General features: G+C 40.1%; 1 protein-coding gene across 12 annotated transcripts in view; it reads right to left on the minus strand.

Moving 5' to 3' along the window:
* The window catches only part of RBFOX1 (RNA binding fox-1 homolog 1), a 1158532-nt gene that overhangs the window by 1002217 nt on the left and 128389 nt on the right, over positions 1–27926 (minus strand). For all 12 annotated transcript variants that reach the window (XM_027654829.1, XM_027654830.1, XM_027654827.1 and 9 more), the window contains exon 2: positions 20024–20083. In XM_027654829.1, the coding sequence (XP_027510630.1) occupies positions 20024–20083 (60 nt within the window). The remainder of the gene's footprint in view (positions 1–20023; positions 20084–27926) is intronic.

The raw sequence follows: 27926 nt of genomic DNA on the forward strand, positions 1-27926 counted from the left end.
AGCCTGTTTGCTGCAGGAGGTAATGGAAGGAACAGTGCTAAGCATTTTTCAAAAATGAAAAATAACCCAGGTACCTGGCACCTGCGTGTGATGTGAAGCATTACAAACAAATGAGGAGTAATAGAGCTTACTGGGCATAAAATGTTACTGTTTTATAAAAAAAAGTGCAGAATAAGCAAACTAGAAGTAATCACCCTGAGCACTTCCACCAACTCAACAACCTTTAAACTTTTTGAGGTCCTACAAAATAACATGATTGATTAGCAGCTGCAGGAGGCTATAAAGGGAAATGGGATGTGGATACTTGGAAAAGACACTAGAATTTTAGTCCTACCTTAGCTCTGTTACTGTTCAAATACTAAAACATTGAGTTAACTATTTTGATGGTCCAGATCTTGCTGTTGTGTTCCCTGGGCTTTTAAAGTGCTTGAAGGAATATTATTCAGGCCTTAGGTATTTGCCAAATTAACGTCTTGAGACTGCCAGGCATTTTAAAAAACAATGTCAATTAAATGTTTCCTTATATTGCACATTATTTAATATACTTTGCTAGAGATTCATCTCCCTAAGAGTCCTCCTGCTTAGAACTTCAAATAAAGAGGAAAAAAAAACAGGAAAAAAGACCTTTAAAGGAAGCCCAGGTTGATACGTATGCAGATGGAAAGTTTACAGTTGGATATTGCCTTGTTTAGGAAGGTGAGCAGTTACTGCATTTGCTGGGTAAAATGTTACCAGTTTGCTGAGAGCTTCGTTCCAGAGAGTCAGAAATTGTATTTTGCCATGGAACTGTATTAATCCTGCCCTAGAAATCAAAATTGAACTTGGATTCATCATTACCAATTTACCAGTTTTTAGCAGACAACTTACTGCTGCTGTCATATTTTCCAATTTGGTGCTTTGGGTGGTTTTTTTCATCTGCTTCAGCTTCTTGCTAAAGATTCCTTGTACCTATTTTGTCTTTCCATAAACATCCTTCTGATGTGTCCTAATGTATCGAAAGATCTTAGGGTCTCTTCAGTGGAAATACTCTCTATTTACTAAAAACAAGAGGAAATCTCTTGATCACTAATTCCAGCCACTACATAAAAAATTCCATTTAAAAAGGAGAAGAAATTCACAGTGTACATGGACCAGCACCTGAAAAAAAAAAAAGAGCACTGGCAAAGTACTTAGATTCTCCAACTACAGCACCTTAAAGTTAAATCCAAGGACTTGAATTTTTCTATGGATTTATATTCCACATGCATACTTAAAATAACAGGCAGAGTAAAGATAACCTGAGAGACCAAAGCTGGAAGTTCAGAAAGAGGAAAAATTAGAATTTGGGGGAGACAGCTCTTGTCAAATCCTTTTGTTTTCATAGATCACAAGCTGCAGGGAAGGAAACAAAATAAAGGAAAACTTATCTTACTTTTTTGCTATGAGAAAGTTGAGAACAAAAGTTTTATCACAGAGCACAACAAAATCTGGGGAAGGCACGGCAGGTACACTGGGAGCATAACAGAGTTCCACATCTATGTGTATAATTGAACAGTATCAAAATTAGTTACCTTATTTCTCCTGAAATTAAAGGGTATTTTTAAATGCTCTTTAGAAAACAATACAGTGCCATTCTACTCTGAGAGAATTTGGGTATTCAGCGGGCTGACTGACGTTAGGGGTTGAATTTACATTTGGCACACTTCAAATGTTCACACTGGAAGAAGTGAGAGCCTTTGTTTTGAAACACAAAAATATCACACTGTGGGAAAAGAGAGGGAAAGAGACAGAGAGAACAACTGAGTGATGGATTGAGAGATAAACATTGTGCATTATTGTTTATTCAGGCAGTTAACAGCACTAAATAAGCTTTCCCAAATATCAGCACTGTGGTAATTAACATCCTTTTCCACATTTAAAAATCACTCCTGAAACTCAAAAGCGAATCGATTTCTCCCCACTATAATTAATTCCTCCGCATTTAATTGCAGGAAGCTGAGTAGTTTTTCAACTCTGCACTCTCAAACTAGTGGTTTAATTGTGCTCCCTCTCAGCTCTGTTCTGTGTGGGACTGGTGACTGCCGGCGAGTCAGGGTGATGGAGAAGCTGCTCCAGCCTCTCCTTCCACAGCAGCAAACTCCGATCTCCCTCACTACATCTCTGCCTCGGGAGAAGCAAAGCAGCTCCTTTTGAGTTTTAAATAAGGTAGCATAGGCAACAGCTGGGACTGTAAAGAATGCTCAGTGTGGTTTTAAAAAGGACAACCAAGTGTTCTGCTGGCTGCAATGAAAACGGTGCCCTGAGCGTTTCTGGGTGGGCAGGAGGCAGCAGGGTCACATCACAGTCCATCGCAGCAGGGCTGGAGAGAGACAGAGCTCCCAGAAAAAATCAAATGAGGGAGATGGAGACTAAGGATTGCTGAGGTGATGGCAGGAATACCCGATTTCGTTTCCAGATCTCTCTTTTGTTTTTGTCAAGCTGCTTCTTGACAGGGGGAGAACAGAGGAGCGGTGCTAATGTTTCCTGCTCAGCAGCTACAAGCACTTCTTGGCATGAGTTTGCCAATAATGTGAGAGACTGAATTCTGCCAGTCAGGTTCTTTCTTTTATTGCTTTGATACACTGCACTGAGATCAGCAATGGGGGGACAGCCTGTGGCACTACTTACATGTTATGTGTGTGAACAACAGAGAGAAACTAAAAGTAGAGCAAAGGGAAAAAAAAAGGAAGTAGCTAAAAGATCCTACATTTGTAACTAAAGAGAGATTTGGTGTAACTCATGTTGAATTGAACTAATTTGGAATATTTCTTTATTTCCTATATGGCACTTCCCAAAATCAATAATATACATTTGAATTTTGTTAAAAACAGAATACCTTGGTATAGTGCTACTTGTACCAGTAACTCTTTTTTTCTGAGCTAGAAGGTGTTCGTTTGACACAACTTTACCAAAAATAACCAAATGCAGAATATCATAATGGCATCACACCAGCTTTTTCAGTTTTTGTCCAAGGATGACCTCCCTTCAGAACCTTTGTCCTTTTACTGCAAAAAATACACAAAAAGGCCCAAATCCCCTACTAACACATTGATGAAATGTTCTCTTTGCCACTTGAACAACGTTTAAAAGACACAAAATTGGCTTTCAGATCCTAACCCACATCTAATTCCCCATGCACACAATAATATGAAACTAGTTTATATACACACACATATGCACATGGACTTTCCAGAAATAATCTCTTCTTTTTTTGTGTCAATGATACATCCAAAAAGTCCTCAGGACACCGAGCACTAAACTGGTTACTTGTTCTCATTTACCTTCCTACTTTAGCTTGTTTGAACATCCTGGCCTAAAAGAAAGAGCAACACTGAGGAAAAGACAGACACAGGGTTTAATAAGTAGCTCTGCTAAAAATGCACAGCTTGAGGGAACTGAACTGTTGGTGTGAAAGACATTTCTGAGCCTGAAGATGACTTCATGCTTTGCCTCTAAGAGTCAGCACAAGGAAGGCCATCCACTCTCACCACCAAGAGGGACTTCCAGCAGGGCTGATGAGGATCTGAGAACCAGGCACAAACCTCAAATCCATGAGAGGATACAACCAAAGCCCAGAAGGGATCTCTAGTGCTACATCTCAAGAACTCCCGTAAGGGTTACAACTAGCCTGAAAGTCATATATGTAAGGTTAAAGACTACATTTAGTTGAGTTCTGTTCCCTGAGCTCTTGGTTCCACATCTCAAATGTTTCAGTAATGGTTGGGATTAAGTATTGTCTCAGTGAAAAAAAAAAAAAAAAAAGATAAAAAAGCAAAGTATCCTGTGACTCCAGGAACTGCCAGAAAGGCCTGGCTGCTTAAGACTGGCAAACAAAAGTAAATATCACTGTTTTCACAGATGTTAGGAGGGTGTCATAAACTGGACTAGCAAGATCTGGGCCTGCAGGTTGAGAGAAATGAACAAGAACTTGAGAGAAATGAATGAGCACTTATGAAACCAGTGTGCCCAGTTTGGGGTCTCCCAGTACAAGACAGACATTGGCACAGCAGAGCAAGGCCAGCAGAGACCATGGAGGTGTCAGGGACTGCAGCACTGAGGACTCTGGAGTGACAGAGAACTGGGTTTGTCCAGCCTTGGGAACAGGGGGCTCATGGAAACTACGACTCCCTTCAGCTCCCTGATGGCAGAGTTTGGGAAGGAGAGACAGGGCTGCACACAGGGGATGGTGACAAGGCAAGGGACAGCAGACACAGCCTGGAATACACAGAAACCTCTGACTAGATAGAAGGAAAACAGATTTAATCAGGAATATGGTCGAACACTGGAATAGAGGCCCTGAAACTCTATAGGAGAGATTCAAAACTGTGAACCTATAGAATTAAAGTATGAATAAGCAAGTGCAAAATAATCCTTAAAATGAGCATCTGTATATCCTGATAACGTTCTGGTTATTTTAGTGTCTTATTTCAATCAACAATCAAAACCCAGTTGTGCCAAACCCCAAAACCAAGATAACTTCATTGCTCTGAAGTGCTTACAAGGTGAGGTTACAATAGCAAATTGACTGATAAAACAGAAAAACAGTAGAGATTAATAAGAAAACTGTTCTGAACAGACACAGCAGTAATAACATCACAGCAGTAACATCACATCACAAGGAACATCACATCCTACACACCACAATTAGTTCATCATGGTATCCAAAATCTCAACAATCTTTTCAATATGTTCAAGTATCTTCACAGAATGAAGCCTTTGTGAGGGAAGAAAGTGCTTTCAGAATCAGACTTCAGTGATGACTGAAGACAAAAGCTGAAGGTGCACTGGTTAAAGACCCTTGTCATGGCCTCATTATAATAATAAGGCTGTCAATGGATGCAAATTAAAGGCATAATTGTCATCACTGAAAACTCTTCTGCTTCTGCAAGCTGGAATTCTTTTTCCCCTGCATGTTCCCCCCTCATATTAAAAAAAATCTCTCTGTAATTATAAATGTTCCTATGCAAGAGCAAATTCTTTATTTCCCCACTTTCAACAATTAAATAGTTACATGTTTTAATATTGTAGTAGATTGGAAGTCATAGTTATCTAAAAAAAACCAAAAAAACCAACCAAACCCCAATGTGCCCTCTCTAAAATGCTGATTTTCTCTAGATAAATAACATTCTGTCATATGTCAATTATTCTGAAGGGAGAAAAGAAACCAAAGAAAACACACTATGTACATGATTGGACTACAATAACCCAAAATTGTACCTTTGGAAAAGCTTTGATTATTTCCTTACCTTGAACTTCGCCTTTTTGCATTGCTAATTTTCTTAATGGGTTCAGTTTGCTCTGAAATTTGCATCATGAAAAGAACCAGCCTTGCAAGGTCCTCTGTGTACAGGGCAGTTTGTGTGCTTGTTACAAAGGTTATGTTTGACACTGGAAAACAGTGAGATGTCTTCAAAAGGTAAAAATGTAAGATGCTACATTAGGGTCAGTGGTACAACAGTGCCTGTTAACATCTTTTCCCTTCCCCTCTCCCCTTTCTTGGGAGTTGTATAAAATATCCTTACTGTATATAACTGCATATATGTAAAAATACACATATATTTTGGTATAATTCAGTTGGTTTCAGTTTGTATAATTTTTTTTCCTTTCCTCTCTTTGCCCAAAGAAGGAGGTAGGGGAGGGGTTTTTACTGAGCATTTGGAGACTTGGTGGGATGCCAGCTCAAACTTGCTCACATGAGCATCTCTGCTTAAATTTATTCGATTTGTTTATTAATGGATATAAATAAACAAATGAAATGCAGCCTTAAAACAAGTGCCTGATGTCTGCTGTGTCTCACAAGTTGGACCGAGAGCAGCCAACTTGACTTGCAGAGCTGGAACTGAGGCCACCACAGCACAGCTCTGGAGTTTCCCATTTCCCTGGTGCTACTCCCAGGATAGGCACTAAACCTGAGTGCCCAGAGCACAGCTGAGAAGTCTCCCCTCACACCTGTGGGAGTCAATGTTTGCTTTCAGCTGAGTTCCTGGGCACTGCTCTCTGTGACAGGCAACATCCACCACCTGCACGACCGAGAGCTCTGAGGGTGATGGGGTGAGTCAGACACAGCAGAACTCTCACACCTTCCTTTGGATTTGTTCACCATCCACCAAACGTGTGTGAAAGAAAAACACACACACACCCCCATACACCCCGACCTAAATAGCCTTTAGTAGTATTTACAATTATCAGTTCTAAAATCTGAATTCATCTACCTGTGGGAAATACCCCTCTTTTAAATTTAGAAAGATAGCATAAACTCCGAGAACAAAGACACAAGGAAGAATTTATTTGACGCGCCGGGTCTTTCTCTCACTGAATTTCCAGGGAAAAAGACCCTTTGGCTTTACATCTCAGACATTTTATAGTTTTACAAAATCCCACTCTTTTTCAGATAAGTTTAATATATTAATTTTTGCCTAAAATAGTTTCTTTTCTCTGAAAAGGGGCTTTCCTTTGATTCTGATTGGCTGCAAGGCATCCCCCATCAAGGATGATGTTATCTTCCTTTGTTCTTAACCCAAAGAGAGAAAAGAACCCTTTTGTACAAAAATGGCCCCAAAAGATTTTAAGAACTCCTGCATTTCCCTTATCTGGCCAAAAAGGCCCTGATACTCAAGTCCAGGTTTTTTTGGAACTTGGATATCTTACAACTTCGTGATACACCTCATTACATAAAAATTGTACTTTTATTTCTCATGTACCTGTCCACTTCCCAGCACTGAAGGACACACAATTACCACTGCAGGTCTGGCCACACACACAGAATTCCAACTTCAGTAACTGGATGCAAGTTTGCATCAGGGTTTTATTCCAGTATCCCATTCTAAAGGCTTGCTGTGCTACAGTATCCTTTCAAAATGAATCAACCCTAATCTTTTTATTTCAATTATGTGATTTTAAGTCCTTCGGATAGAAAACATCGCAAAATAAAAATTCCCCAAACTCCTTACACACCATAGTTGTATGTAAGTTCTGAATTGTTCTTTAGTGTTGTGCTGTAAGACTGGTTCAGCAATTTTGGGGGTTGTAGAGCCCCAGAGCCCTGTGCTGGTGTTACCAATATTGCCACAGAGTGGTTCCCAGTCATGCTGGGAACAGCAGGGGCTCAAAGCCTGAGGAGGGCAAACTGTTATCACAGTCTCTCTCTTAATTTGTTGGAACACAAATGTCATAAACATGACCCACACTTCATCAAAAGCAGCAAGGCACTTTCCTGGGACACACAGAGAACACAAGCTCCAACACTCCTGAAATGGAAGACCTTTGGGAGGAAAGAGGGTCTGAGCTGAAGGTTAACTACGTGCACAACATGCACTGGTAATGTCTGTGGCTCTTGGACTCAATCCTAAACCTTCAAAGTTCTGCATAAATACAGAATATTTAAGCACCTTGAAAAAGCTCTTTAAAAAAGTACCCATGACCCACACACAGCCTCTCTGTGTCATGAAGGAGCACCACCACACTCAGGAAAGAAGCTCTTGCATTGGCAAGGCTTTGTTTGGCCAAAAAGAAAAAATGTCTTTCTTTTTCCTTGTTATATTTCTGTGATTTCCTCGTTGTAAGGCAGAATAATTGGCTGTGCTGATGGCACCAAGCATTTAGATGTTGCCCAACACATGGAAATAAATGCTCTGTAAAGTCATCAGGTGCAAGTTCTCAAAAATCAAGCGACAAAAACCTTCAATTGTCCATTCCAATTAATCTGACCTTGAGCTGGTATTCCTAAACAGAACCAGGCAAGAGATATACCACTGACAATAAATCTTCTAGAACTTCTTTAAGTGGCTTGGACAAGACTGAGAGGACTACAGAGTAAGTAAAAAAGAGGCAAAAATAGGTGAGTGAAATGTGTACCAACATACTTCCCTGTCCTTCTTAGTTCTGGAGCAATTTTTCAAAATGCTGTTGACACCACAACAGTCCCCAGGGAGAACATGTTACCTGCAGGGACAGCAGCTTCATTTATCAACAGGGGGACAGCAAATTTGCCTGTAGAAATTATGCCAACCTGCTATCACAGCTAATCAGGATTGGTAAAATCAGATCGTGCCATAAGAAGCCAAGGTCAAATTGCAGGATTCTGTCATAATTACTGGGAATTTCAGAGTTGTTCAGTATGTTCCACATGACTGTGTTGCACAGGGAATGGGCAGACCAAAAAACCCACCCTAATAAGAGCATGGAGTAGGTAAACATTATTCTTTGACAAACAACCTGAGTTTCCCTGTCCAATCCTGGAGAAATAAAGGAAGTTTAAAAGGTTTAGTCCACAAAGACTGCATCATAACATAGAGATACTGTTACAATTGAAACAGAAAAAGATGTTCAAATAGTATGTATTCACACCTAGAACTTGAACTTGAGGTAACCCACTTCCTTTTAGAAGTACTGTTCCTCAGGTAATTCAGGAATTAATTAAAAAGGAAAATCACAGGGGGAAGGAATCACCTGACAGGGCACCTAGACATGAGAACAGGAGCTCTGCAATCTCACTTCATTTATTCTGCCCACTTTCAGTTATATTATTCACTATTTCAAAAACACAGACTAGAGATGTCCTTATTTTGACAGAAAACACGAAATCCAGGCCTTTGCAAACACAGTAGAACATTTGCTTGCCTTGGTTTTGTTGGGTTGTACTTGCAGATCAGACTTTTGAAGCCATATCAGGCAGACCAAGCAGAGCCTTTGATAACCCAATATCTGTGACAGAACCTCCCTGTTCAGGAGACCTGGGAATGTATTACGTTCACAGGCACCTTACAAGCTGTGATGTCCAAAATTTAAATCACACCATTTGCTTTGTTAATCAGTTTTTCTCTGCTTTCCATTTATTCTGTGGAATAGAATATGGACTTCGCACCATGAAATTTTGGCTTTCTCATGCAGTGGGTTTTCTCTTACAATACACAAGTGGTAGTGGGATATTTCGCCTCATTCTTTATATCCTGGCCAGCTTCCTAAATCAAGACAATCAATTAATTCTATGGCTTTTCAGAGTGATCTGGGATAATCCTGGCAAAGGCCATCTCCTGGATTTGGGTGCTGCAGAGCAGCACAGCATGTGCTCTACAGAGTGAAGGGTTAGTCAAAGCAGAAAATCAGGAGAAATCAGAAAATTAGTCCCACGTGAGCTCAGAGACTGCTAATAATGCTCAGATCAGATGAGAATTTGCAGAAAACACTGATACTTTGTTCTGATCAACAGGCAGAACTTCACCCTGATGCCTGCAGGTCTAGAGATCCTACTGGAGAGCAAATTCCTCTGCATTAACACATTACACGAGTGACCCCTGGGACCAGCATGATAAAAGCAGCAGCACAAGGGCTCTCCCTCACCAGATTTGGGTGTTAGTTTGGGCTCAAGGACCTATATCACTTTTCCTATGAAAAATAAAATGTGACTTCCAACTTACTTTTAAAGGGGCAAAAATACAAGCCTGGACAGCTGCCTTATCTTGCTTATGGAACTAAGGTGTAATGTATTTATCTGTTCTGTTCAAAAAGCACTTCCTAACAGTCCTTCAGGAAAGGAGAAATGTTCAGAAAGGCAGAACTCTGGGTAGAAAACAAATCATGAGGCCACTTCCAACACAGTCCATGAACCCAAAGCAGGATAGATGCATCTTAGGCCCCTGCTAAGTCTCTACAGAGGTAAAATGTTGAAATAACAGCCCTTTTAATACAAGAACACATCTCATACGAACATGAGTGAAAAGAGGGAGTTTGTCTGTGCATTGATGGCTTGAGTGGGTAGAATTCAGAGATGTGAACACACCTGAACTGGACAGTCTTTGCAGGGTTTTGCCATGAATACTTTGCTTTTTGTACCCCCCTGTCAGGACCTAAAGGGTTACCTGTTCACAGGTGTACAGAGATCACAGCCGTGGGTTTGCAGGATACCACGATACACAAGGACACAGAGCCTTTATCCCCTAAATTACTTTCTTTCAGGTTACCACAAACACCACAAAAACCACTAACCACAGTTCCTTTTTGCAATTCCCCCTCACTGCAGTGTGAGCTCTGACAGTTCCCTTAATAGTCTTAAAGAGAACCTTGAAAATTCAGTGCAGTATTTTCATAAAACAAAAAAGGGCTGGCTGCACTTGCACAAAGCCCAGCTGCAATAAATTAATTTTTAAGTTATGATATTTTTCCTATGGCCTATAAAAACCCTATTTGTGTAGAGCAATAAAAGGCCCTTACACTACAAACTACCAACTACTTAGAGGATACCCAAACACGCCTGGTTTCCACCTGAGTTTTAATCAGAGAGTGTAGGAAATATGTATGTGACAAAGGTGCTGTCCTAGTTCTTTCAACGGAATAAATGTACTTTTAACTGAGAAGAAGAGATATGTCAGTTCAGGGCTAAAGGAATTCACAAAGACATATTTAGGACTCAGGAGAAAAGATAAAAAGACTCCTAAAATTAACATTAATAGCAGGCACACAGTGTAGTCTTAAAATATTTTCAAGGTATCAGAGACACAACACCTGAAGGCTACAAATGTGTCTTTGACAAATACCTCATGTAAGCTGGCATCTGCTGCTGTGGTTGTTCACTGAACTCACACACAAAAGGGAGATTTCTGACACACACAGGGGGGTAGGTAAAGAAAAATGTGGCTTCTGCTCGTCATAATATATTTAAATATTCCCTCCCAATGATTAAGGCACGCTTTAGGCAGACATAGCAGTGAGATTTCACCCTCCCCAGTGGGATATATCAATATATCAGTATTAGGGGGGATGGTGCTGTACCTGTTTTACAAGAGGGGAAGAAAAACAGACCCATGTAAACTCTGATATGGGTTATACATTGTTATGTGGTGAGTTCTTTTCTGCCCAAAATTATTTTGTAAGCATAAAAATTAAATAAAATATGTATTCCAAAAGATGCAGGTGGCAAATGGGTCATCTGACCTTCTACTTGTAAATACAGGGCTCTAAACAATGTATTGTTACGTAAAGTTTGATTTGAAACAGCAGAACCTTTTTAGCCAGAAAGTAGGAAATATTCATAAAAAATTGAAAATATTTGTGGGGGTTTTTGTGTAATATCTTTCAAGACTTTTGTCAAAACACTGACTCTTCTCCCCCAATAAGGGTAAACAACTATAATAATTATTTTATTGGTAAATAAAAATACTATTTCTTTAACTTAAAAGTAGCTCTTCTATTTTATGTATTAAAAGATCTGAAAACAGTATCATTCGCTTGAAAATAAGAAAAAACTGTTTTGCAAGCTTAAAAAGATAATTTGACTTTAGTTAACTTTAATTAACTTTTACACCTGCCCTCTCCCAGTGAGCCGAGGGGGAAGATTATCCACAGTATATGATGCTAAAGGAGTTGAATTCAATATTTAATATTTATTCCAATATTCTGTAGGAATTAATTCATTTAGTGAGCAAACAGGCACTAGGAATGCTAGAATGGATTTGCAACATCTCGGATATTTATGTCACTGGGGATAACAGAGAAGATGTTTACTTGAGAGGCAACAGGTTGAAATCTTTTCCCCCCACATATTTGTCTTCTCCAGCAATACTTTTCACCTCAAAACTTCCCTCACACTGATCCAGAGCTGAGCCACTGCTCCCAGTGCAGCTGAATTCCATGGAAGCTTGTGTTACTGGGAGATGTCACTTCAAGTGGGTAATTAATTCTGGTTTTCACTCTCAATTCACTACTGCACACCAGCGCTATTACGATTTTTAAATCATTTTTGCTTCCCTAGTTCTTGTTCTTTAAATACTCATTTTGGTTTCAGATCTGTTGCCTAATTGCTGGCAATGAATTTTCCAGCAATATTAGAGTTGTGACTCCACTTATAAAAAAAATTTAAAACAGGTATTTCAAGCTTTCTCAGATACTGTAAGAGAACTTCACCATTCTTCCCTGCTATTTGGGTGTCTTTGGATCATATCCCAGCTTCTCTTCAGTCCCAGTTCTTTGCCTTCATGCCTCACATTTTGTTACTACAGTCATGAAGTCTTTTATTAATGGAGATGGAATAACAAACACCCACACTCTGGCACATCCACTAAAGGCCTCACAGTTTTACTTTTCTCTTTACTGGTACTTTCACACATTTGTTTTCCATATTTCAGATGCTTGAGGCCTTGATAGCATCATTATAGAAATGTTTAATGAAACCCACAGTTTACTCTGACAATATTTGGCATTAGTAACAGCTATAACTCACTGTAAACATTCCACTGGCAGCTTGCTCATGTGAGATTTTTCAGTAGCTTTCATGTAATCAAAAATCATGTGGCATTAATGAGATACTTAGATATAGACCTTAATTCTGAATTATTCTACCGTGGCTTTGTGCATACATACAAGAAAAATTAGCAGATTTCTTCCAATCCTACATATAAATTTAAAATAAAACAGTAGAAACTTAGAAACCTTTTATTTTCCTCTAGTAGGCAGAAGCCCCATTCTACTGAATTAAGATATGCCCCAAAAATGTGCAGGTTCAAAACCTGCTTATTCTTCTTGGGAAGAATATTTATTACAGGTTATTAAAGGCAAAAATGGAGATTTCCAACAAGCCATTATAACTAGGTCATAAGTTGGGGAAAATTAGGAACACACAAAAAAGATTATTGCACATCTGCTTGTTCTTAGAGGTTTATAATAATTGTAACTGGCCATACTGGAATAAAGCATCATACAGGATAGTCTCACCAGGTACCACCATTGTCATGCTCTTAACAGCATTTTCCATCTTACTTAGGCAGGAAATTACTGGCAGTTTTCTTAGGATGTAAATTGGAAAACACTGATGAGCAACATGCAGAACTCACAATTGCTTCAATTACTCTCATAACCCCTTTCCTTTTTAAAAAACATCAATACTAGAGATTGCTTTGGGGAGCTTATTTCATCCTGCATTCTTTTAATACTATTCTGCATTAAATGGATGTTTAGCCATCTCCTCAGGAGCAAATTTATCCCTCCACACATCCACTTCCTCCACAGCTCCTGTGGAATTACATGAACAGTCAAGGCGAGAGATCAACATCACACTCTGTTTTCAGCCATTTGGTCTTCACCCTGAACACGTTCAGACTGCCAGGATCTCCAAATGGGATCATTGTAAATTGTTTTAATTTCTGCCCATAATTTGTGCTTATGATGAACACATGCAAATTCATTTTGGCCATGTCTGTTCTAACAGGTACCCACAAATCCATATTCTGGGGCTGACAGACTCCTACTAAAACGCTCCCCTATTGGCAAGTGCCTTGATCTTTCCCAAACAAACTGTTCCTGTGCTTCATGTTAAGAATATCCAAGTTATCTGTGATGTGAGGACATCTATGCAATGACTCCTTCAGTGATCTCACTGTTTGCAAAGAGTCCCTTTTTGAGAAGTGCAATATCAGAACATTCTGTTCTCTGTTAAGTTAATAAGCAGAGAGTGATTACAGCCATTTTCAGGAGGTACCTGACACGTGCTGGACTCTGCTGACTTGAATCCTTAGATGTCAAAATTACATCCTGTAAGACCTGGTATCATTTGACATTTCTACAGACAAGGACACTTTCCTGGCACGCTTGAGGTAATACAGCCAAGGGGACAGTGAGGGTCACTGAGCACTCCCAGTAACCCACAATAAGGATTATTTCTGGAACAAAATTAAACTGCCTCAGCCATGATTCTCCCAGGATGCCATAAGACAGCACCCTCCAAACCAGATTGGACTCTCCTCAGGAAAACCACACATTTACTGCCAGCAAAGCACACAGGCCATTCCACATTTTACCTAAATAGCAGGTACCTCATTGCAATCTCTATCAAACTGGTGCTTTCCCACTAAAAGTAAATAACTTTCCTGACAATAAACCCCAGACCTGAAAAAAAACTTCTTTCTTTCAATAAGGAATAGAAAAATATGCAAATACTCACAGGTTTAAATTACTCTAGTTTGTTTTTTTTTTTTTTTTTTTTAAAGTTTAAATGTTCTATATTCAAAATAGCTTCTCTTCTGCTATTAGTACATACAGTCTCTGCCAGGTAAGAGCACTACACCAAACTGACCAAGAAACACATTTTAGGCTTACCAGAGAGATGAGGTGAGCTGGGAAGCAGCAGTGGCAGTGTTTGCCTTGGCAAAGCAAATCCAGAGGCAAGCCTAGGAACCAAAGGAACTGAGTGCCAGGGTCCCACGTTTAGTGCAGCACAAACTGAACCCAGTGCAAAATATTTTTCCAGGAAGACAAGTTCTGAGCAACATGGCAATGGTCGAGTTTCTGCTCTGAAGAACAATCTGGGAATCCTCAAAAAGAGGAGCAAACATTCCTGTACAGACTGTGAGCTACAATTTCCTCCCAATTGTCACTAGATGGCATCTTGTCATCACGCTTTAAATCTCGCAGTTCATCACCGCTGTCATCCCCCGTGACAAAAACCACTGAACCGAGTGTCCTGATGAGACTGCAGTTTATTGCAACACAGAAGATCCTGATTTTGACCACTATGCCACACATACTGTCCTACCAGTATTCAGCTCAAAACTGGCAGAAAATTAATATCCATCAGTTGGCTCTTAAATGCACCTCACAATGCACATGTAAAGTGATAGAACAACTATTAAGGGCAGCTACAAGGGGTCATTTTGGGGGTAGGCTGTAAGGAGCTTGTCTAATTTATATTCCTTATCCAAAAGTTTCTACTGTTGGCTTTTAGGAGTATGTTTTCTGTTTTGAAGTTTTCTTTGCTGTTTGGTTTCGGGTTTTTAAATCCTGGGTATTGATGATTACAAACATTGTTAACATGGGCAGAACGCAGAATAAAACCAAAGAAAACATTAACAACTATAAATACTTTTCAACTTAATGATGGATTGATTTATTTGCCTCTAAGAGAAGGATAAAAGCATCAAAACTAATGTTATGGGATTCCCATGACACAGCTAAACAGAACTGGCTTGATGGGCAGCTGTACAATGGTTTAGAGTCTTGCCTGTGCAAATATTCATGCAAATCAATAATTTTATTCATTTGTTTTCCAGTAGCACATTTTTGCAGCTTCTCACTGAAAACTAAGCAAATGGAAAAGATTCAAAGGACAAGGAAGGCAAAATTATCACACCCCATTTAGTTTCACTTGAATTATGTAAGTAGAGATTTACAAAATGGCTGTACAAAATTTATATTTGTACCTTATTTATTACAGTCTCTTGTATCCCACCTACAGGAGCACTCTCCACCCCACAACCAATTTAGTGCTGCTGACAGTGAAAACCATCAACTTTTGTGGAGCTTTTACACAACTTTGATCCAGACACAGCCTTTTCTTGCTTTTTCTTAATCTCTATTCATTTATTCTTAGATCGTGAGGGTGCTCACAAGCTCCTCCCTGAAAGTCTGCTAAATTCCAATATTTAGAACTACCAAAATTTGATTACTGACAGCAGCAAAGGCTTCTCTTTTCTCCTTTGCTTGTTCTGCAGTTCCTTTTAAGAGAACCCCATTCACGTAACCCTTGGAGTGGCTTCCTAAATCTTTCAAGTAGAAAAAATGTGGGATGAAACCTAATTGAGAACCTTCCCCTCTCAGTGTGGCTGATCCTTTGGGAGCAGCAACAAAAAGAAAAAACTTCCACTGACTTTAATCATACACATCCTTTCCTTTGAACACATCTTCCCTCTCTGAATTGAGCTGCTGTCCAACCCCAGCTTTTCTTTCCACAGCAAAACTGCGAATACTCAAGGAGGTTCAAGGATTCTTTATCAAACCTTACCTGGCATTTCAGCAGGTTTCTGGATTCACCTACTTGTTAGCAGGTTGAAAATTGTTTATTCTTATTTTATTTCCTCTGACTTTCACCTCCTTTGCTAAAGCACAGAAGCAGAAGAACCTTGGGTAGTGAAAGGCGGACAGGCTGCTGGAACAGGGAATTGCTGGGCATCATTTCTACTGCCAGACAAGATGACACCAAACCTGATTTTAACCAATGAAACCTCAAAATATCAACCTCTGTCAACTCATCCTAGAAGTCTGCTAATCTAGGAGTAATAAATCAGTTCCAACACTGTACACACCACACCATTACCACTGCAGGCAAAGTTAACCCTGATAATCAACACTCAGCAAGTTATGCACCTGATTTAGTAACAACAGACAAGTGATAACCTGATGGAAGAGGAAAAGGGTGCTGATATATTACAGGAATTTGAATGTAAGAATAAGATTTTTGCCTTAATTTCATTTATATTTAAGTAGCATTTATGATTCAAGGGTTTTCTCTATACAGCCTGTAATAGTTGTATCATTTAGTAATGTTTAGATGTCTGTCTCATCACCTAAATGATGTTGGAGTATTTTCAGAAGTATTATTTTATCCAGCTAATATGGATTACAATCTCTAGTCTGATGGGATAAAACCAGCCATGTGCATTAATAGTGAGCAAGAGCAATGTAAAAAAACGGAGATGTAAGGAACAAAAGATTCTTTAAGTGCTTCTGACTTCTCCCATCTGCTCTGGATCAACACAGCAAATCATTTTGTTTGTCCGGATACTCAGCTGAGTAATGTGATGCAAAACTTGACAAAATCTTCCCCCATTAGGCATCTCAGGGAAAGTTTTGCCTTCATGCTGAATCCCATCCACTATAAACAACTCTTTGATCCTTCTGATAGAACTGTAAAATATCTCCTATATTTTGCAGTAGTTGTATAGATTAGTGTGAGAAATAAAAGCAAGTTTAGCAAGATTTCCCCCAGATTTATTTTTGTTTTACTCTCACAGGTCAGATCAGCTCCCAAGTGCCATCTGAGATGCCTGCACGATGCACTCTCCCTTCTCCCCTGAACAGGAGACTCTCCCCTCCCACCCAACACATTATCCAGTGCTCTGTGATGATGCTCAGGGAAGAGTTGCTTCTTCTTTCAATTCTATTTTTGTCTCCCTGGTAGTGACATGTCCATTTAATGTTTGGTTTTTTTTAAGAATTCTGGTGCTCAGATACATTCCATTCAATAGAAATCGGAAATTTAAAGAAATCCACTTTTTTTTGCAAGCCATTCTCCTCAGCTAATAGATATCCCTCCCAAAGCAGCAGCAGAGATGAGGTAATTTCAGGTACCAGTACATTTCTATTCAGATCACAGGCAGCAATTCTTGCAGTGATTTTATTTCGCAGCAAAAATCATTATTGTCCCTACTGAATTACCCTGAAGAGTCCTATTTTACTCCCACTACCTTTTCTCAGCATCTCTTGATTAAAAACAGCACATGATATTTGTTATCAAATATCAATATATAGACAAGAGTTTCAGAAATGGAGACTGGGGGAAAATCAAAAGCGGTTTAGAAAACATAAACCTTGAATAAGCAGGAATGAGATTTTAAGGAAGCCCAAGAGAAGAGCAGGAAACTGCAGAGAGAAGAGAACAGCACTTAGAGGAAGCCATGAGGAAAAGGGACAGAAATGGCAGGATCCAGCCCAAATCCGGATTCTGACTGACAGTAAATTTACAACTTCCTAAAGCTTCCAACTGTAATTTTTTCAGTTGGATTTCCTTAGCTCTGCAGGTATAACCAGTTGTCTGATGAGCTTTGAGAACAAAAGGTTTTAAAAGGCTCAATCACTCAGCTTAATGAAAACATCCTGAATTATTTAACAAACAATCTATTAGGCAGCTTTAGCTCTCCAGAAACATGCAGCTTGATAGATCTGAGTCACTGCTGTAGTTTTATATCATGGCAACTCCAGCCCTTTCAACACAGTCTCAGTGATGTAACCCAGGAGTGAATTCAGCCTGAGATGCAGCTGCATTAGACTTTCATATAGGATCTGTCACTAAGAACAGGAAAAGCAGCCAACAATTATTTAAAAAAAAAAAATGAAAATAAGCCTTTCAGGCTCTGGAACTGGGACATTATTCAATAATTCATTCTCAGATCCATTTGAATTCTCATCTGTCAACTCTCCTTTTATTACCAGATTGTTCTATAAGCAATGATCTGGCAACACATTTGAAAAATCTATGTATTCCTTCTCATCCATCACAACAAACTATTTTCCAAGCAACAACAGAGACAGTGTAATTTCAAGAGAAATAGGCTCAACTCTTAACTCATTATTTTTATGCCATGGTTGTGTGGCATAAGAAATATCATTGAAAACAGGAAACCCTTTTCCCATCACAACCTCTTTCAGTACATCAAAATGCACTGCGAGCTGTGCCTTTATAACTCTTCCCATTGCTCAAAAATATACAATAATTAAAAGTCTAAGTTACTGAGGCTCAAGGAAGACAACTGAAATGCTGCTTGTTAAATCACTGCTTTGAAGTCTGAGGACACTTTCTTACAGACAACGGCAACTAAAGGATTGAATAATAAAACAAATTTAAAAATTACAGCTTCCAGGGTAAGTCTGACCACCAAATTCTGCAAATTCCCCACCTCAACCCCTCTTTTTCCAAGGGAACAGGGAGCTTTTCAATACAAAATGACAGGTCTTCATCAAACCTTGTCCTGTGCTTGCAGCAGACCATTTTCTGTTTTAGAAAACACATTCAGCCAGAAAAACACTACATCATTCATCAAAACATTCATTTTTAAGCGACACGAACCTAATTTCAATGCAAATATATGAAGCACAAAAAACCAAGTTTCTAAAAATAAACCTCCACCTCTCGGAACATTATTTTCCAAGTTCACTTCTGACAAACGAGCAGAAAGGCTGTGACTTTGTGTAGCAAGATGTTCCAGTAGGAGATATCAGAGTCACTGCAGAAAGAAGTATTGAAAGATACTCTTCCAAAACTCAATATACGGGGTAAAAAAAGGATTCTGTCAATCAGCAGATAAATTAAAAATATTCTGTATGCTCTTTCACCTTTCAAGGCATTTTTGTATTTCTGTCAGTGTGACTAAGCAGCTTCAGAAGTCAGTGATGTCTAAGTGAAAGGCAGTGTTCATTTGGAGAGATGAACACCTCCTCCTTTCAAGGAGCTGTTAATGTTTGATGTTCATGTTTAAAACTGCATTAATCATCCCTGTAAACAGGAAAAAAGGGGTTGCCAAACACTTGGAATACCGTGTATTTCCTTAGTCTGACATAAATCCACATTCCTATGACCTCAAGTCTGAAGAGATACATCTTAGATAATCACAAGAGAGGAAGAAAACCTGAATGTGTATAGAATGACATAATATCAATTCCTGGCACTGTCCAACGAGAGGCACTTGGAGAGACCCTATAGCAAAATATTACTGTTTTAGAGAGAGAAAAAAAAGACTAAAGGGACTTGAGTGCAATGAATTATTAACTCCTAGTGACATCAGATGGAGCTGAGTATCACCAGCACCTCTGTAAGTCAGGCCTACAACACCTCAGCATAAACTTGTTTTATGGTGCACATTTCCTGCCAAGGTACAATATTCTGTGGAAAATGAAGTGTGCAGTAGGGAGACAGGTGATTCCCATCTTTTAAGCCAGGTTAAGGTGGTTCCCTTTCGGTCCAGCCCTGCTCAGTTTTCAAGGCAACAGTGGCATTGCTCTTGGGAACACTTTGCTCTTGCAATGGCACTGAACTGAACCAAATTCTGTTCTCTGGTTTTGTATCCACCCTCCTCTGAGGAAATCACTGCCATATGGGATTGTAGTTGCAACCCACCCTCCCATTCCCTCAGATTTTACCCCTCCTTTGCACAGTGTGTGTGTTGAGATGATACAGTTCTCAGCACCCAAGACAGAGCCACTGGGCTATCAATGAACTTAATTGCAACAAATCTAATCAGTTTTCTTCTCTTTGGTAAGACAGATATTCCCTATCCTATACATTCATGTATTGAAGAGCATTTAAGCCAATTCAAGTGCAGGCACTTCAAAAGCAGCAAGGTGTCCCAGGTAACAGTTCCAGTGATTGATGACCAAAACAGTTTAAAAGAAGATCTAAACTCAGTTACAAAAATCTAATTATTCAGCAATGCTGAATCTAATCTATTCAGCAAAACACTTTACTTACTGGACCTTGAGGACTGTTCTTGGCACTGGAAACCAGAGTCATAACATCAGATTTATAGTCCTGAAATGAGAAGAGGGGGGGGAAAAAAAATCAGATTAAACGTAATAGTTGGCACTTCACATATCAGGAGTGAAGACCAACACTACAATTACACTTGGAGGAGCCATTAGTAAAACATTTGATTATGGAAATTTTCGTCTTATGCCTTAGACCTTTTTTACTAAATTACACACTTTTTTGGGCTTACTGCAGTGATCCCTGAGAAAGCCAGTATTCTTATCCCTATTTTAGAAGGCAGTGGGTTGGGAAGGACAGGATGATGATACAGCTACTGGCTCTCAGAAACTCAGCTGAGTACTCCAGAACTTCCTGAACTAGGCTTGCACAACCTCAACGTGAAATTTGGATGAAATTTCTCAGCCACCCAAAATTCCCTTGACATCTTCCAAAAAATGACTTTCTATTGCATTAGAAGGACCTAAAGCAATATAAAATCCCCAGTTTTCTACCCCTCAGGAAGTTTCTCCTACATCCAGACTGGCATTTCACAAATGAGGACACAATGCAGTTTGGGGCTGGGCTTGGCTTTGCAGTTACAGCTGAAGAGAAAAGAATGCAGGAAAAAAACAGGAATATTACTGCAGTACAGGCAGTGTGAGAATAAGCTGCTGCACTGCTGTTATTGCAACACAGAGACAAAGGCTTGGAAGAGTTTTAAACAGGTTTTAGAGTACCACAGTATCTAAATACAGGCACAATAAATACAAGTGGAAGATTCAGTCAGTAATTAAAACAGTTCTGTTTTTAAAAGGACATGCTAGAAAGCAGTAGGCATGTTAAATTTTTGTCTCTTCCCTGATGGATACAGCCACCATATTCATATTTATATTTTGAAAAGGTCTCCCAGGGCTGACTCCTCTTGTCTTGCCTTTCCTGTCAATAAGATCAGATTTACATGTCAAAGCCAAGCTATTAATGTTTGGGAATGAAAGTTTGCTAAGCTGAAGTTGAGGCATGTCTGACCATGACAGCAGAGAGTAACTGCTGGGAACTTCTTTTAATTGTTAACATCAAGTGTGCCTCCAGATCCTAAGCTTCTAGATCCCTTATTTATGGAGATGTGCTGTGATCCAGTAGACAGATCATATTTCAGGGAGTTGATAGTAATTCTCCAATACTTCACTCTGAGCACCCAATTGTCCCTGCAGTGTATAAACAGGACTATCACCCACTCTCCCTTCAGCTCAGCCATTGTAAACTTTAACTGCTTCTCAGAAAATGCCAAGAAATGGACTTTACAAGATCTACACAGATGCCAAACTACCATCAAAATCACCCCACAGACAAATGCCTGCAGTCCAATTCTACGTTTCCCACAAAGGAAAGCAGTCACTGTTGCCCACTTTGAGAAGCTTCAAACTGAGAATGACATGGAATAAAACCACCCAGCAAACCTTCTGCTTCCTGGCCCCTGTATAGTTTGGTAGTGCCTCCACATCCTCACTCACTGCTGTGCCCCTGAGAACCTGAAAAGGTAGGAAGTGCTCAGGTTTTCTTCAGGTTTACTGATTTCTCCTTCCTTCTGCTCCTCCTCCTGAGCCACTCTGTGTTATTGCTCAGCCACCCCACACTCATTTCCCCACTCCTGCTTTGCTGGGCACATCCTACAAACACAAAGTGCGCAGGGAGGCAGCAGAATTCACCTTCAATCATTTGTATTCCATTCCCATTCCCTCTTCTCTCATTAGGCTGCTCCCGTTCCAGAGCTCCCGTGCTGACCTGGGATCGAAGCTCCCTCGTGCTCCCAGAGGGCACTGGGGGACTCCAAACCCTTTCTGCAGGGCTGGTCCTCTTGGGAAGCTGCCCAGGAGAGGCAGGCTGGCACACACACAGACACAGCACGTTTTATTTTACACAACTCTTTTTCCAGAAGGCAACATTCCGAGTTCTAAATAAATATGCCATTTTAAGCAGGTATTTTGCAAATATACTCTTTTTCTGCCCCCCACCCCAGCTCATTTCTAAGCCTTGCATTGAACTAGTAACAAATAATTAAACAGCTTTGGACCAGTGCTGCATATGGGGCACTCCTTGGGAAGTTTGTGATGCTCCATATTAATAATTCACTTGCCACACGGGGTAATCCAGGGACATTGAGCCAGCAAATAAATACAAATTAAGAAAAACTCCTCAGGTCAAGGTTATTTTTAGGGGGACAGGGAATTCCAGCAATAGTCCTGGCTAATCTAAGCCTGTCAGCAAGAGCCTGAGTGCCTTCCCCAGTAGTTTCAGATGCTTGGACTGGTACCCACCAAACAATCCTCTCCTCCTCCTGTCCCATAGACTGAAATAATCCCTCACTCTCCACAGCTGCAGTAACAGCATTCAGAGGCAGCTTTCTGATAGACAAGAGAGATTAATTCCCATAAAAATGTTTTTCGCATGTAAGACACTTTCCTCTACACCATTTCTGTATTTACAGCAAACAAAAAACTGGTTTGTAGAGTTACATTCACACTCATTTTCAGGTAATATGTCATATCTCATACATGTTCAGGTTATGCTAAGTATTATGGCACTGACAAATCATTTAACTATGCCCTTGTCTTGGAAGCTACAGGAAAATGGAAATTACATAGATTCAGCACTGCAGCACTTGCAGCAGCACAATAAACGGAAACTTTCTCCCTCCTAGAGAGCTATACTTCATGTTCCTATCAGTGCCTCCTCCAGGTAATTTCTTTTAGGTCTCTTGTTTCCATTAACATTTATTTGTATTTTGAGATAATTTCTGCTTAGTACCTGAAGGTGGAATTGCAACAACCATTTACAGGCTATTTTATTATCAGTGTCAGTTCTGTTACAAAGGGCAGCTCTGCTGTGTCCATGCCAGGCTTTCCAGAACTTTCTTATGATTTTCTTTCCTAACCATCTACCCTTAGAGAAATCATGAACTACCATTAAAACACTCCCTAAATTTTATATGGGGTCCAACCTTCTCCCCACCCCTCGAATTGAAAGTTTGGAGTAAATGTCAGCTAACAGACATTACTATCCATTCTTCTGCCTTTAATGGGAAAAATAAATTTTGGCAGACTGTCCCCAGCATTAAAAGTCTGAGCAACTCCCTGGGGACAAAAAGAATCAATGCAAGAAAGATCCATATTTTCTTTCTTGGAACACCACTACTTCCAGCAATTTATTTGACTGACTATGCCTTCTATTACCATGTAAATTGTTTCAGGCTGCAGGAAAAAAAAAAAAAAAGTATTAATCTCCCCTCAGTAAGTCATAAAATAAAGAAATCAATTTCAAGGTCAATTGAGTCTAAATAACACCTGCTGCCCTTTTTGTAACATGCAGACTCCTCTGAAACACTAAGTTGCTGTCTATGAAGGCATCAGGACGTGCTGTCTCACATAAATCAGGGTGGTGGATGGTCCAGTCCAGCCTATTTGCAGGGGACAAAATTGGGGCTGAAAAAACACCTTCAAAACAGGTCCCTCCTCATCACACATTTTCAACATAAGCATTTTCTTTGTGACAGAAAAGAAATCTGAGGGACCCTGGTCTGATTGCACAAGGAGCTTGTATCTCCTGAGGTCCTGGGGACATCAAGGGATTCTCAGCTCTGTGCTGGAAGGATTTAGTTCCATAAAGGGTGAGAAACCTCAAGTAAGAACTTCATAGACGGGGAAAAAGGCAAAAAACAGTATTAACAAGAAGAAATCTTTTCTTCCTCTAGTGGAAAACAGAGAGGAATGACAAAGAATGGAAAGGAAATAGGGTGATGGTGGTTTTTTCCCCCCTCAAACCAAGAAAACTCGAAAAATTCTCTCCTGCTTTCACGGAAGGAAAATTTTTAAGTGGAAATGCATTTCTCTTTTGGTCAAAAACCGTCCTACTTTTCTTTTAGGTGTACTTAGTGGGTTTTTACTGTAGCACAACACTGTATTTGATGATTCCACAGCCCTTTTCCTGGAAAGTTTACCTTGAACTCTCCAACCCGCCTGGGCTCTAATAAAAAAGTTCCAAACCCACAGCCCTGGGTGGACTGGTCTATGTGTTTCTCCCCTCTGTGGCAGTTCTTTCCCATAAGGTCAATAGTTTTTCCTTCCCCAAGTCCAATTCTCAGCAGTGCTGGTGCCTCTCTAAATACAAAGGCCCTGACAGAATAATTTTTTGAGCTGCCAGTTAGAGTTTTCCGGGACAAAACTGAAGCTCAGGGAGAGGATCCTTTCATAACAGCCAAGATATTCCAAGTCTCTGTAGCACCCATCAGTTGGAAGTTGAGGAACATGCCAAGCTTGCCAAATAAAAATAGATGAAAGATTTTTGGTTTTCTTTCTTCTTCTGGGTCCTCCAAGCAGGAGAAAATCTAGACAATCAATGCTCAAGCAGCAGAAGTTCCTGAATGAAGCAAATATCCAGATTTTCTGTAAGATTTCTATGATGAAAATAAAACAACGTCTGGAAGGCTTTTGAAATGGAATGTGGATCAATTTTTTATATGTAGTCTTATTATGTATTCAGTGGTATATTTATTTATCTGTGAAAACAAATTTCACCTAAATAATCAAAATATGACTTAATCAACCCTAAGATTTACATATATTTATAGAATATAATATCATGGCTAGGCTTCGCAAACAAAGATTTGGGAAGGCACTATCCACATTTGCTACAGGCACGCTGGTGGCTTATGAGGCCAATACGTGATAGACATATCCGATTGCAAAAGGCACAGCAGAAAGACTCCTTAGATGGTGTATTCTGCAAGGCACGGTTCTTCCTGCGTTGCCTTTTTTCCTCGAGAGTGATCCTGCGTGTGTTCTGGAAGGAGACAGCTGCGTTATAGATGGTGTGTCTCCAGGCCTCCCGATTTGAGGCCAGAGTAGACCAGTTATGGTGATCAATAAGGCCAAGGCTGAGATGTTGTTTCAGGGAGTCCTTGTATCTTTTCTTCGGGGCTCCTCTCATGCGGCAGTCAGTGGCAAGTTCACCATAGAGCAGGGTCTTAGGGAGGGGGTGGCTGGTCCTTCATCCTTGAGACGTGCCCGGCCCAATGCAGCTGTGTTCTCAGCAACATGGCCTCAACACTTGTGACAGCAGCTTGCTCTAGTACAGATGTATTGGTCACATAATCTGACCAGCGGATGTTAAGGATTGTACGGAGGCAGCGTTGATGGAAGCGTTGTAGGAGACGCAGGTGGTGGCGGTAGGTGACCCATGATTCGGAACCGTATAAGAGAGTAGACAGCACAATGGCTCTGTAAACACTGATCTTGGTGCTTTTCTTCAAGTGTTTATTACGCCATACTCTTTTGTGGAGTTTTCCAAAAGCACTATATGCCTTAGCTAACCTGTTGTCTATCTCCCCATCAATCTTACCATCTGAGGAGATGAGGCTACCAAGGTAATTAAACTGTTGGACTGATTTGAGCTCTGACTGGCCAATGGTGATGTGGGGATGATGGGGGACTTCCTGAGGTGCAGGTTGATGGAGAACCTCTGTCTTCTTTAAGCTGACTTCCAGCCCAAAGAGCTCAGCAGCATCTGCAAAGTAGGATGTTAAACGCTGCAGAGCTGCTTCTGTGTGGGCAACAAGGGCGGCGTCATCGGCATAAAGCAGCTCCCGGACAAGATGGTTTAGGGTCTTGGTGTGGGCCTTCAGTCGCCTTAGGTTGAATAGATTTCCATCAGTACGGTATCAAATGTAGATACCGTCCTGATCATCGAGGTCTGCTGTGGCCCTTTGGAGCATCATGCTAAAGAAGACGGTGAATAGGGTTGGAGTGAGAACGCAGCCTTGTTTCACACCATTCTTAATTAAAAAGGGCTCAGAAAGTGTGTTGCCATACCTGACTTGGCCGTGTTGATCCTCATGGAGTGAGATGACCATTTTAAGGAACTTGGGGGGACAACCTAAACGTTCCAAAATCTGCCACAGACCTTTTTGGCTCACAGTATCAAAAGCCTTGGTGAGGTCGACAAAGGTTACATAGAGACCTTTGTTCTGTTCCCTACACTTCTCTTGCAGTTGTCTGAGGACAAATACCATGTCTGTGGGGCTCCTGTTGGCTCTGAAACCACACTGACTTTCAGGTAGAATTCCTTCTGCTATAGTGGGTATTAGTCTGTTCAAGAGTATTCTTGCCAGGATTTTGCCAGCAACGGAGAGCAGAGTAATACCACGATAGTTTGAGCAATCTGATTTAATACCTTGTAGAATATAATAATTCCCCTATGATATTATACTGGTGAAAAGGAATGCTTCTCTTTCCCAACTGAGAGCACTCTGAATCAATCAAAGGTTACTTAGAAATAAAATTTGAAAATACAAATTCACAGAACAACCTGCCATTTGTTGGATATAAGAAACCTTTTCTTTGTTGAAATCCATGGTCCTGAGCCACATTTAATGTAAATTTCTCTGTGAAATCTGACTGTCACAAGCCAAGGATAATGGTTGTGTGTCAGAGCTGCCAATACACTGATTCAGCGAGTCAAGAAACAAGGTGAGATTTACTAGAATTAATAAGCATATTAATGTTCTATCATGGAAAATTATACAAAACCTCATTTTGCAGCTGAATGTGTCTAATAGCATGAGACTGCACAGCAGGAAAACAAACAGAAGCCTGACAGAGCTATCCAAGAGCCCAAGAGATTAGGAAAGAGTGACTTTTAAAAAAATGGTTTCTTTGTTGAGGTTATAGGAGCAAATACAAACACTAACAGAGATACACAGCAGGAAAGAGGAATACAAGACCTGTAAGGAACTTTTTTTAAAAAATAGGAAATTATCTTTTCAGTGTGCCAAGCAGAAGGTTCAAAATCTTGAATGATGAAGAGAACATGGAGAGATGTTTCCCAAAGATGAAGAATGTAGAGCAGTGCAAGAAGAAACCTAGAATATTCCCTTGTCTGCTCTACTGAATTGTTAAGTATTTCCTAATCCTCAAATAGTCCATGAAGTGGGTAAATTATTGCAGGATCTGCTGTGAAACCAAGTTGAAAGAAAAGACAAAACAAGTCGAGAGTTAAATTAATACTTTCAAAATGTAATCACAAAGAAAAGGGTGAAGATGAGCCTGTCTGACACTGCCTATCATCTCCTGAGCAGAATTGCTTCAGGTTTACTGAGGCAGAAGCTTTCAGTAACCTACATGCCTCTCAGGAATGTTTTTCTGGGAGTATTAGAAGACAATCAGGAAGAGAATCTACAGAGCAATGATAATCATCACCCAGGTCTCACAGTTTGAAGAGTTCACCCTTGCTCTGTAATAGCAGTAAACATCCCCCATATCTCAGAAAATGAGTCCTGCCCTGGGTACAGGCAGTACTGATTGGTACAGCTCCAATACAACATTTCAGCTGAGTTCTGATAAGAAATAAAAAGTTTCTGCCTTTGTTGGTAGCTCAGAAAAATCCAGCTGAGCTGTAATTCTACTCAAACCAGTCTCATATAATGTCTCCTATGACTCCTGGTTTTCACCAACTGAAGCAGTTTTGTGCTGGAAATCTCACAGAAACATTCTCCCATGGCTCTCCAGCACAGAAACATCTCATCAGGAAATGCTCAATTCATGAACTATCCAACATTTTTATTAACTGAGTTAAAGACAGAAGGAATGTATCCTCAATGACATTTCAGCTGAGTTCAGATAAGAAATAGAAAAGTTTCTGCCTTTGTTGGTAGCTCAGAGAAATCCAGCTGGGCTGTAATTCTACTCAAAAACAGCCTCATATAATGTCTCCTATGACTCCTGGTTTTCACCAGCTGAAGCAAAGAGTTTTGTGCTGGAAATCTCACAGAAGCATTATCCCATGGCTCTCCAGCACAGAAACATCCCATCAGGAAATGCTCAGTTCATGAGCTATCCAACATTTTCAATAACTG

This window comes from Corapipo altera, unplaced genomic scaffold (assembly GCF_003945725.1).
Source record: "Corapipo altera isolate COAL_440 unplaced genomic scaffold, ASM394572v1 98, whole genome shotgun sequence".
Lineage (NCBI taxonomy): Eukaryota > Metazoa > Chordata > Aves > Passeriformes > Pipridae > Corapipo > Corapipo altera.